Source organism: Stigmatopora argus, chromosome 16 (genome assembly GCF_051989625.1).
Source record: "Stigmatopora argus isolate UIUO_Sarg chromosome 16, RoL_Sarg_1.0, whole genome shotgun sequence".
Lineage (NCBI taxonomy): Eukaryota > Metazoa > Chordata > Actinopteri > Syngnathiformes > Syngnathidae > Stigmatopora > Stigmatopora argus.
The window spans coordinates 6,345,631-6,358,343 of record NC_135402.1 but is presented as its reverse complement, the minus strand read 5'-3'; the positions used below and the strand labels follow the sequence as shown (position 1 = coordinate 6,358,343).

General features: G+C 36.4%; 1 protein-coding gene across 7 annotated transcripts in view; it reads left to right on the top strand.

Moving 5' to 3' along the window:
* Window positions 1-12,404, top strand: part of pip5k1ba (phosphatidylinositol-4-phosphate 5-kinase, type I, beta a) — a 31,957-nt gene extending 19,553 nt beyond the window's left edge. The window contains exons 2-15 of one of the 7 annotated variants that reach the window (XM_077623300.1): window positions 4,474-4,586; window positions 4,665-4,736; window positions 6,300-6,492; window positions 6,724-6,854; window positions 6,988-7,105; window positions 7,554-7,706; window positions 7,901-8,197; window positions 9,055-9,239; window positions 9,347-9,427; window positions 9,495-9,697; window positions 9,777-9,908; window positions 9,979-10,060; window positions 10,223-10,319; window positions 11,726-12,404. In XM_077623300.1, coding sequence (XP_077479426.1) covers window positions 6,421-6,492; window positions 6,724-6,854; window positions 6,988-7,105; window positions 7,554-7,706; window positions 7,901-8,197; window positions 9,055-9,239; window positions 9,347-9,427; window positions 9,495-9,697; window positions 9,777-9,908; window positions 9,979-10,060; window positions 10,223-10,319; window positions 11,726-11,728 — 1,554 coding nt within the window. In that variant the 5' untranslated portion in view covers window positions 4,474-4,586; window positions 4,665-4,736; window positions 6,300-6,420 and the 3' untranslated portion in view covers window positions 11,729-12,404. Of the gene's footprint in view, window positions 1-4,392; window positions 4,587-4,664; window positions 4,737-6,299; window positions 6,493-6,723; window positions 6,855-6,987; window positions 7,106-7,553; window positions 7,707-7,900; window positions 8,198-9,054; window positions 9,240-9,346; window positions 9,428-9,494; window positions 9,698-9,776; window positions 9,909-9,978; window positions 10,061-10,222; window positions 10,326-11,725 lie in introns of those variants that run through there. The other 6 variants (XM_077623298.1, XM_077623299.1, XM_077623297.1 and 3 more) reach the window with 6 other exon arrangements.
* Window positions 12,405-12,713: the final 309 nt, after the last annotated feature.

Below are 12,713 nucleotides of genomic sequence, written 5' to 3'. Positions count from 1 at the left end.
GTGCATTCTTATAATTGTATTTTATTTTTTTGTATGTTTTAGATAGGTCATATACACTTGAAATCTAAAATAAACCATCCAAATTGAAGTTGTTGGACTTTTTCAATTTTGTACAGTCTCTATTTGCTATGATCGCTCACAAAGTCACAGACTAGTAATGAACGCTGCATTGCAAAGTGCCATCTGCACCATTAGGAGCAAGTATTGGCTCACAGAGCTCGAGGACACTCATGGTCACAGGGGGAACCCAACATCTAACTGGGAACCCTCCAAATTTGAAAGGGCACTCTATCTCCTGAGACCTGCTAGCAATGGTAGAAAATCTTCTATATATGCAGAATCAATGCTCTATACTCAATTGTTGTGCATCTTTTACACCTCAGCTTTTAAAGTGAACTTTTAAATTAGGGTAATTTATAACAATATACAGGTAAGGTCAAATTTGGTGTTGCTTGCATTGCTTGTCATACCTTTTTCTGCCATAACATGCTGGGGAACACAAGGTCTATTAGAAAATTGATTAGAAAGAAAACAAGGGCATAATGAAGATGTGGTGTTTGTTGCTACGCTCCTGAATTACCGTAACAGTCATTTTATAGGTTGTGATTATAATAACCTAGATGCTAATGCACCTTAGACCTTCTATGATATTTTGCATTAAAGTATGATGCATTTTAGCATTGAGATGTTTGTTATTGCTTCGTTTGGGGGTGCAAAGGGGGAAAATGTGGTTGTAAAACAGTATTTATCCAACTGTCTTCTCATTTATTTATGACTATTTAAATGCAAATTAATGTTTCTCTCAAGTGGTGCATTTCATGGAAGCAACTGTTGAAAAGAATGCTGAATTCAAAATAAATTACTTGTGTTTGACAGGAAGGTGAGTGTTTGAAATATGTCATCATATGCGCGATGGAATCCAGCTTGTCTCGACATTTGAACTCATGGCTGGTCGCTTCACAGCACAGCTTGCAGACGGACTTCTTCTGTCTATCTGACACACTGTTTGTTGGAAACATAAGAAAAATGAGTTTCAAACAACACTGAATAGTTTTGGAAAAGTTTAATGACTGCGAGAGCGTGGGAATTTTCAGCCAGTGTTTGTAGATCATTTGTGAATGTAAAAAACCAATTAAAAGATTGTCAAGATATTTTTGCATGTACATAGATGGGCAATCTAACAACATAAAAAAATTAAGTTATTTTTGGGATATTTTTTTGCACGTCTTTATGCCAGTTACGCAATCTACTGTTCTGTCGCAAAAAAAGAAGAAGAAGAAACAGGAATAACCTGCCAGGAGTACTGTGTAATTAAATGTGGTAGTTCAAAAAAGCCAAACAAAATAGTTCCTGCCCAATCTGAGGTCTATAATATATCTATTTTCATTGGTTTCTTGGCTCCCAGGCCTTCTTGAGTGTATTCCTATTGGAACGGATGACAGCACAATGTGGCTGATAACTGTAAATTATATTGTCATTCATCTCAAGTATTTGTGATGTAGATAGAATGAAGAATCTTTGTCTCTAAGCCTCCCTTGGGGATTCACTGGCTGCCCGTGTATGACAGACCGTAGCGTGTTATTTCCACATGGTTAAAACTGTGTCCGGAACAATGAGATAAATTACAACGGAGCGTGGTGAAAATGCCATCCTCTACCTCCCCGGCCGGTAATGTTAATCCTTTTTGAATGAGGCTTAAGAGGACAAATGAAATTGGATATATTCATGATAAGGGAGTGCGTTCAAGCAAGTTTCAAGTGTCTGCAATTTGATTTCCATACTGAATTATATGGAAACCGGAGAATGTCTAGGAGGAAGGAAAATACGTTCTGCAAAATGCAACAGAAGATATGAATTTGAAAATATTAGATGAGCATAGCAGGAAGTACAGGCTAAGTACGGTTTTAAAGTTTCACCAATGATTGATTATCATTTTGTTTATATCTGAATTATACAGATTAAAAGTCACATGGGAGATGGAAATGGTCTAAATGTATACGACAACGCTTTCTGTGATTTGAAAGTAAAAGTGTGCTGTTTTCCATTAAGAGACCATCATAATTGTTTCCTTGGAGACAGCAAATAAGTCCCTGAGTTTGGGGCCATGACAGCCACGCTCTCTTCATTACTGGAGATCTTGACATTCTCCGTGGAAGAGAATAGAGAGCACTGCGCTTTCTAGTGAGTCTCTTTCACTACCAAAATGCTTTCTGGGTGAGATGGAGGTACAGATACTGTTTATTTATAATCTTTTGTTGTCCGTACTGAGTCAACAGATTTATTGACTGCACTGTTGTACGTTTCGCTTTTGTCTGTGAGTTACATCTATGCACAAACTGTTTTCGCTCAATCATTGGTGTCACTGTGATTCTTTGCCTTTGTCCAAAAGTTAAAGTTAAACGAAAGATCTTTAATCTTGCGGACAAGTCTTTGTTTATACACATGAACTTAATCCACTCTTTTTACCAGCAACTTTTACTGTTGTGCAAAAGGTTGGAACCTATTCCCGTCAATGGTTGCCAAGGAGTTAAAGATTATACTGTTTCAAGAGGAAAACAAGGGATTTTTGGATTGGTCTTGCCTTTTGCTGTCATGATGAATGCTACTTTAAAGTGGCTCATAAATAAGAAACTGGTTGCCGTCAAAAGACTGCATTCTTTATATGGTATTCATGAACCATTTTAAACTTTTTTATTTTATTGTGTTGCATGGCATTGTGGGACTCCAAATTCGTTGCTCGAGTCCTATGTCATTATTCGGCAGGACAATCATCCGTCAATAGGGAGATTTGGTATTGGCCTAAATTCAAATACATTTTATAAATCTCCAGTTCTCATCCTTGACAGAATTCCACCAATTTTCCATTAATGTGGATATTGCAGCAATATCTCTGTTCCCATTGTAAAGTGAGAAGGATAATATTAAAATTAAAGTGGAAAAAAATGCATATGCTATTTTTTTCATTCCTCAGCTCAGCTATAATGAAGTTTTACATCTCCATATGTGAGAGATCTTTAAAAAGTTGCCCCTACAACATTGTTTTCTGAAAACAAAGTCTGAACCTCAGCATAGGGAGTTTATATGCAAGTAAATCGCCACATTCTTTGCAGCATTAAGCACAGTTGGCCTCCAAGTCAGTACTAAATGTAATAACCTGGCATTTAAGAAGCCAAATTGGCAGGTGTCACATGACAGTCATGCAGGGAATAAAGAAGAATGAGATAAGATCTTGTTCTCTAAAACTTCCTCATACTAAACATAGAAAAAACATCTATATTTTCTTTGCCTGATTTATTAAATTAAAATTATGTAGAGAATTTATGTCCAACATTAAATAATGTGAGTTCTGAATGGAAAATATGGAATTCAAAACTTGTATCTAGCATCACCCAGCGGCAACAACCAGAATGGGTCAATTTCCTCCCAGACCAACCAACTCAATAATAATCAATAAAACTATAAATTGAGAAGAGTAAACTTGTTCATTTAGTCCATTGTAACTGGGAGGCTTAGCAGGGAATCAACCCAGTTCAAATGAATTGAATATTTTATTTATTTATCCAAAGAAATGCAACAAATGTCAATAAACCAGCCAGGCATCATTTAGATTAGGGAAGGGTGAACACTCCAAAAATCAAGTTTCGTGGTTACAGTTCCATTTTTTTACTTTAGATGTCAGTAAATCTCCATGAATCTTTTCTCCTCTTCATGTAGTAGTTGAAACACACGCACACAAATCCAGTAAATATTACTTTTTATTGCGTCCTTCCAATAAAACTCTATTTCCAGTCCACGTATTTCATAATATGACTTATATGACACCAGTCTTAGTAAATGAAGATTAAAAGGTAATTAAAATATAATCCCTTAGTTTGTTTTTAGCAGTGTAAGGTTTTACATGACTCATTAGCTAATCACAAATAATTATCTATTCATGACTGTGGAACAGTTGGATCATTAAGCTGTCAATCATCTGACAATGGGTGGGGTAAAAAAAACAAAAAAACAATGGATGTTGATCTTGGTCTTGTGGGCTAAATGTATTTTGCAATCTAAATCTGCTATTCTTATTTTGGCGTGGATATGGCCAAAATTGACCCAGCTTGTCTAGAGTGGTTGTTGATCAATTACCCACTTTTAACTTGTCATCATAAGACAAAGAAAAAAATCCACACAGAAGCTGAACTAGAAGCAAGTGTGGTTTGGTGGAATGATTTTGTTTGGCTTTGCAGTAAAACAGAGGAGAAAAGCATCAAATTAAACTGTGTTTTAACTGAACCAACTCAATTAACCTTTTTGTGGCCCCTAAATGGCACTGAATTTGAAGCACTTGTTCTAGAGTTGTTCCTCCCACATTCCAAAAAACATGTTGGTTGGGATCATTAAGGAGTCAATAAGTGAATGCAAGTGCAAAGGCTTGTCTTCGCAATTGTTCATCCGATGTTTCAGGACGACTTTTTAATGACAGAAAAGGATCCTCACTACCGTAAATGGATGGAAAATTCTACCAGAATTAATGGGAATGCTGTGAAATCTTTGACCTTTAATTGACATCTAGTCTATATCTGGCCCAGGAAGTACAACAGGTTGGTGGAGAAAGACAAAAGGAGTGCGGGGGAAGAAGCGGTAAGGAAGTCATTTCATTATTTCTCTTCTCACCACAGTTAGCCTGTCACAGCCTTTGACAGCCATCTGACCTGGCGTGAGGTTTTCCTCAATACATCATACTATTATAGGTAAGACAACATTCAAAAAATCTTTTTCTTATTGTAGTGTGGAGACCCTTTGACTCACAAGTTTTGTCTGTTGTAATGTGATCCTCATTGGCTGTAACATATACGGAAGAGTGTTTGATAATTAGGTGTAGCAAGAGGAAATAAACAGCAGTGCCCTTCCCATAGCTACATCAGTTAGTATAGTTGGTTATCAGCATTCCGATAGCATATTTGCCTAACAAAATATTTGAGAACAAACATGAAATGCACACATATACCTCACATTCACTAAGGATGATTCCTATATCTAAACATTTTAAGTTTTCCTATGAGAGTTTCATAGCTGCTGTACATTGTGGGTTGAATTTGAAGTGCATCTTTACAAGCAATATGGAAACATGTCTTGGATGATCATTAAAAGTATATTTTTGTCTATGAAAAACCTAAGGAAAACAAATGCAACATTTCAAGGATGTGGAAATATAATGTTGCCGTCCTTTTGGAGTCATTTTTGGGAGAATATGAGGCAAAGAATATGAGCTTTTAAGGTAAACAAACAGGATTGCTTGTTTTATAAAATGATTGGGGTAGGATTATACATTGAAAAGGCTTTGATTTGATTGAGTAAGTACTTACTGAATGTGTATAATGAACCCGAGTAAGACCTTTATTTTTGGAACATATCCCTGCATTTGTTTCACTAATCAGATAACGCAATGCTTACTATAAACCTAGGGAAACTGAAAGACATTATTCTGGGAGTTCAGCCTATTCACTGGTGTGTTTTGCTAATCTGTTCCAACAATATTCACCCTGTTACTAAATGGTCCAATCGTGGGGGAGAAAAACTGTAATGACCCTTATGAAACTGTTTTGTTTACCAAACCTCATCCTGAAACAGCACTTCACATTTCACTTGTGAGCTCTCCAACAGTCTATTTTTATATAATTGATTCAACTATTCCTTTTATTTACCAGGTTTTGTCGATTTCTTTGTTTTATGCCTTGTGTGCAATGTTCACATGCTCAGAATTGCTAGTAGTTACAGAAGAAAATCTTCATTAACTTTTAACAATAAGAAAAACAAAGCACTACTATGAATAATTGTTACAGTTTTCTAGATGTGATTTTTATGTCGTATGATCTTGAGGATTTACAATGGTTTTGTTGTAAAAGTGTTTTTACCAAAGAAGCAAATTGCATACACCAGTATTTATTTTTTCAAATCAATTCAATAATATGATATTCATTTAGTTGTAGCCACATTCTGATTGTTTTTTTCCCTCTGAGATAATGACTATGTTGCCCAAACATTCACTTATACCTGTTATAAAACAAGGGGATTGGGTAAGCAAGATTTTTTTTCTGCCAATCCTTCTTAACTCGGATCAAGGGTTTTTGTGGCAGATTCATGAGTACAACACTCAAACATTGAGGGACCCTCAGAACAGAAAAAGCTTCTCGCTGGACTGCAAACTCTGCACAAGCTCTCTATATAGCGTGAAGAATTGTACTACATAGCTTTTAAAAGATTAAACTGCACTGAGACGATTGCTCACTGTGAGACTCGTCATTTCTCCACAGGAGCACTTCACCTGGAGGATGCATTTGCGGTAATATCCAATCAAGGCGTCATTGATGATAAAGAGGAAACTGGTGTACATCTTTCTAACTTCCCTTTCATCGAGTTCTGTCTTTTACAAAGATGTCAGGAGGCAGTATCAACAGTTGGAGGAGAGCGAAATATGTTGCCAAAGTGCCAAAAGATTTTAAAACGGTAAGCAGATGATAATGACATATATTCAAAATTTGAGTTTGGGAATTTCTGCGTTGAACTGGACCCACTTCATCAAAATTTACTGTGATTATTTTTAGAATGACATGACATGAGTCCACTTCTGCTAACAACAAAAGGAATTTACATCGAGTCCATTTACATATACGAAATAAATTATTTATTTATGATCGTTAATATTGGGTTTTTTTTTGTTTTCAATTTTTTCTTCAGCCTACACAAGCTGCCTTAAAAGGAGCAATTCAGCTGGCCATTGGTTATGCTGTGGGAAACCTCAGTTCCAAACCTGACAGAGATGTTCTAATGCAAGATTTCTCTGTGGTGGAGAGTGTCTTCTTACCAAGGTACTTTTATTTCAACTCCAAACAATGTGAAACACCTCTCAATCAAAATGTATTATTGTTATTGTTGTAACCGTGATTCATTTTAATTTCGTAGCCTCACTGTGTTGGTGCTTCCATTTTTCTTGTCTTCCAGTGCTGGCAGCAACATGACTCCAGCACATCATTACCCTGACTTTCGCCTAAAAACATATGCACCTCTCGCATTCCGCTACTTTCGGGAACTCTTTGGCATCAAACCCGATGACTATCTAGTAAGTTTGGAAACACTACTGATTCAATGTCAATGCAATATTGCTGGTATTGATTATTTTTATTTTGAAAATGAGCACTGAGGAATTTTTCCAATGCGTCAGTGGCTTAATAACATATCATTGTCGATCCACTATTAATATTTATGTACCATATTTTTTAAATTTCAAAATATTTACTTAACACAGCAGAAATCCTGACACAATCATCGTATTTGTAACAATGGCACAAACTAACGTATAAACATTGACAAAAGATAAAGTTGTTTGCCTGCTTTGTAAATGTAGTACATGTGAAAATAAAAAAAAATATTTCTCCATGTTTATGAGCCGGATCTGACCGCCTGATTGGCCAATTTTGGCCCACGGTTCCATAATTGATACCCATGCTTTGACTATTTGATCACGACAGCGTGTTGAGATAAGGCTACTGTATACTTGTGAATTTCAGTACTCCATCTGTAAAGAGCCTTTAATCGAGTTGTCCAACCCTGGAGCCAGCAGTTCTTGGTTCTACCTTACCAGTGATGATGAGTTCATAATCAAGACTGTGCAACCGAAAGAAGCAGAGTTTCTGCAGAAGTTGCTTCCTGGTTACTACATGGTGAATAGACAGTATACATTTAACTTTTAATTCATTGTCTCCCATTGACGGTGATAGACATCTAATTCGTTTAACTAGGTTAAATAGTAGTATCGATGATTTTTAAAAATGTGATCAAATTTACATTTTCGCCAAATGGATCATTATATTTGATTGCATCTGTGAGGTGAAATAATTTGATATTCTTTCTGTAGAATTTGAACCAGAACCCGAGGACCTTGCTCCCCAAGTTTTATGGCCTGTACTGCATCCAGTGTGGTGGTGTCACCATCCGTGTGGTGGTGATGAACAATGTGCTGCCACGTGCCATGAAGATGCACTACAAATACGACCTGAAAGGCTCCTCCTACAAACGCCGCGCTTCTCGCAAAGAACATGCAAAGTTTTCGCCCACGTTCAAAGACTTAGATTTCCAAGATATGCATGAAGGCTTGTGCTGTGACGCTGAGACCTACAGTGCCTTAATGAAGACCCTTCAGAGAGACTGCCGGGTAGGTCACGTTAACAATTAAAACGTTTTCAAACATGAACAGTGAATTTGAGGTCAAATGGGATTTTCATGGAAGTTTTATTCAATATTTGTACCAAGATTTTACTCATTGGCTGAACATGAAACATTTTCACTCAATGTGGGCCAACCTAGTTGAAATGAATTTAACGTCTATCATTGGCAGTGAAAGAGTTAAGATTTTAAATTCTGTATTTTTCCTAAATGCGAGTGAAGAAAGTTAATGAAAATAGAGAATGCAATTATAAATTGTAATAAAATACATTTGTTGTCATTAAATAAAGTAATCAATAAAAATAGAAATAATAAAATATAGTGCATTAGAGCGTTAATGAAATAAATAAGCGGTTCAGAAACTGAATGAATAATAAAATAAATGTATAATTTTTTGCAGGGGCAGATTAGTAACGACTGGGATCAATGGTAAAAAAAAAATCCTCTGGAATGTGGCTAATTTGGAACATTAGGCATTAGGTGAAAGTTCTCAGCTCAAGGAAGTCTTTGTTTTCAAAAGAGCTATTTCTTTGTGGCATTGTGATGTGCCAGGAGGGATTGAACCTTGGCTGTGCAAACCTGTACACGATTACATAAATCCCTTCGATTAGGACCTGACCATGTGTTGGAAAGGGGCAGTGAATAAATTATACATTAATTCATTGTACTTGTATTCAAATAATTTTGAAAGGAGTGTAAAAATCAAATGAATGTTTTCTAACTGGAAGCAGGCAAAGAGCTGAAGGTTGCAGATGACTTTAAGTCCTGCTGACACGTTAGGTGAAAGTCTGGGTACATTCTGGACTGGTCACGTTGATATTCATGGCAACAGACAATGTGTTTTAGGTTTTAGAGAGCTTCAAGATCATGGACTACAGCCTCCTGCTGGGGATCCATGTTTTAGACCGCAAGACGTCAAGCAGAGAAAGCAGACGCGACAGCAGGAAAGCACAGAAAGTTCTCTACTCCACTGCCCTGGAATCCATCCAGGGGACTGTGAAAGACCCAGAACCAGTGGCAGATGACGATACGTGAGCAAATTAATTCCGTAAATCCGTTTTCTAAAATGTATACATATCCAGGCTGAGGAGCATGATCCGTTTAATAACTCTTCATTTTGCAAATGTGTTCATTTCAGATTGGGTGGAATTCCAGCCAAACATAGAGGTGAAAATATGCTCATCTTTTTAGGAATCATCGATATCCTTCAGTCCTACAGGTTCTCATGAACACACAGCAATATTCAATGTGGATGATTTGTTATACTAACCTATTTTTATTGTCAGGTTCATCAAAAAGGTGGAACATTCCTGGAAATCACTTCTACATGATGGGGTATGTGCCATCACACACCCCTTGCATGGTACAGATTCAGATTCAGACTCAATTTTCTTTGCTTTTCAGGACACGGTGTCAGTTCACAGGCCCAATTTCTATGCAGACAGGTTTCTGAAATTCATGGGTAGCACTGTATTTAAACGCCTGCACCGTAAGTTCAAGCTGCAATCACAGCGCGTATTCTAAACCTCTTATAAAGAATTGATATTTCCTAATTTTGACATTCACAGCTTTAAGAGGAACATCCTCCAAAAGGAAGAAGAATTCTTTCTATGCAAATAAGTCAGCGTCACAGGAGTTGCTTTCTACTCAAAAGGAGGAATCGGAGAAGAAAAAAGCACAAAGCATGGACAACCTAGATGGTAACAACAATTATGTCTGCAGAATCTCTGAAATTATATTTACTAATATAATGTTTGTATCTTCTGACAGTTTACAGTTCATCCAAGGAACTAGACCTTCTGAAATCTACTGTTGCATTTAAGTCTAATGACGAAGAGCCCCTTGACAGCAGGTACAATAGCATACCTCAACCCTTTGTTGTGTGGAAAGTCCAAACAAGGACATTTCAAAGCATACAAAAATATGATATTAACCTCCTCAGAACCTACCAGAGAATAATAATTAAAATTTTAGGAGGATCCCTGTTTTGACACTTGTTTTTTTCATGCTTCAGCAAACACAGACGAGCTTCTAGTTCAACAATTGCATTGGATGATCCTCTCCCACCTATCACCACAACCCAATCAAACTCTGAGCTGGATGTCCACTTGGTATGAAATGACTACAAATATAGTGACTGCATACTTGACTTTTCATAAATCATTACAGTACTTCCTAATCTCCTTTTTTATTATTAAATGCGCACAAATCTGAGTTTCAGTCTTTTGCTGGGAGTATAAACTTGGGCGTTGTTATTTTTAGACAAGACTGTACATTCAAGGCTTAATCAAAAGCAAACTTTATAGAGCTCCACATATATTTGAAGGGTATAAAAATAAGTTTTAATCAAAATGAACAAAATTCCAAGTGTGTTCCAGTGTTATTATATTCAGGATTAGTGAATATTAGTGAGTTTAACATTAGATTTTAATGAACTACCTCTTCATTTTGGCCTGCCTGTCTCAACAATTAAAATATTTCTCAGGAACTTTCTTTTCTTCCCACCCACTTCTTTGTTAGCTGTTTCACTTTAGTGAGCCTCCACGCCCAACTAGGATTCACACATGTAATCAGCCTAACTCCAAGTTCCCTCAGTTGAGTTTTTCTACACTACGAACTCCTCTTACATAACCAACAAATCCTCACTCCGGCTTATACGAAGCTGTTTGTCAGACCTCTTAAGTAGTTATTCCCTCCAATGTGGAATCTTACAAAATGTGGTTAATCTTACAAAACGCCAATTATTTACCTTATTTTTGCGACTATAAGGCGCACCCTCAATGAATGACACATTTTTTCCCATATATAAAGCACACTGGATTATAAGGTGCCCTGTCTATTTTGGAGAAAATTTAAGACTTTTAAGTGCGCCTTATCGTCATGAAAATACGGTATTTAAGGAAAACGTTGTCATTCAAAGCTATGCCTTTTCCTAAAAAAAATAGAAACGTGAATAAGAAGGTCTTATAACACAAAAGGAATAATTTCTTCATTGTGGCAACTGATTGTTACCACACACATATTCCAGGAAAATTAAATTGAATTGAATGCTTTTATTGTCATTATACATGGAAATTAGTTCTTCCTATTTCAGTTTGTCTTTTTCCAACTCAAATGATAACTCACCATGTCAGACTCACTGAATGACATCAGAAGAGACCAGACATAATTGCTGAGTCAAAGCTACTTTTATTTTAGCATCACCCACTGGGTATTATGCATGTTCTTAAAATACAAACGGCGTGAGATGGAGTATAAACAAGAAAATGTTGGGTCAGGTGAGGTATTAAAACTCTCTGGTGAGCTTTCAGATTTTTCCCCTTTTTGTTTCAAACATCACCTGTGTCTACTTTGGTTTGGATACAGTTTCTGTTTCATTTATTTACCTTTCAAAATGTCATGCAATGTTTTTCGCGTTCTCCTATCAATGACGTAATCCAAATGTGAGAAATTCTGTGTTAAGGATGAACTTTGATAAATAACATGAAGAAACAATTTGCCATTTGTTGTTTTGTAGTGAGGAGACAAAGATGGTGGATTCTCTCCGTATGTAGAAGACTTCCTTCACTGTGAGCATTGAAACCTCACAATGGCATGCTGTATGTGTGATGTGAAATGTACAGGCATTCATATGTGCAATGGTTTTCATACTCTTTAATTCCAATCAAAAGGTGCATTCAATATAGCTTTTACACTAAATCAAAAATGCTAATAAATCACAGATTTTTTTTGCTTCAATGCTAATGCTGCAATTTGACAATTGCTTTTATCTTAATTGTAAATATTCATATTCTCTCAGTGGCTGGATCCCTGGGCAAATGTTTTTGCAATATTGGATCGTGAATGCATGTAATTTATTTTACTATGTTTGTATTTTCTAATTACTATTAAGTGGATTATACACTAACATGACAGTTTATTGCAATATTGTTATCTCTTGCTTCCATTTCATATTTGTTTGCCATGCGCCTTAAGATGTTGGAAAATCTGATATCCACAATTATTTGAATGGATATGAATGAGTTCAAGAAATACTTACAGATCTTTTTTCTGTAAAATAATATATTACTTGTAGTTAATGTAAATGTGTAGATTTGACCGTCGGGTCTCTGTAGATACTAACCTTGATAGTATCCAGGTACCTTTGGATGTTTGCATCAAATAATTCACAGAGAATAAAAGAAGTGATGTTGTAATGTTTGGTCTATTATTTTATCATTGCATGGAATCTCATATTTCATATTTATTTAGAAACACCGCTATTCATTTGCCTTTATTCTCCACAAATAACATGAATATCCACACACACAAACACACACACGCACACACACGCGCGCACGCGCACGCACACGCGCACGCACATGCGTACACGCACACGCGCACGCACACACGCGCACTGCCGTTGTAGTGCTCTTTATCCTTGCAAACTATTGCACAACTTGCCATTGGACCTTGGCTATGATTATTCAAACGCAAGAGGGCGCCCCAATAACATTTTCATTTTA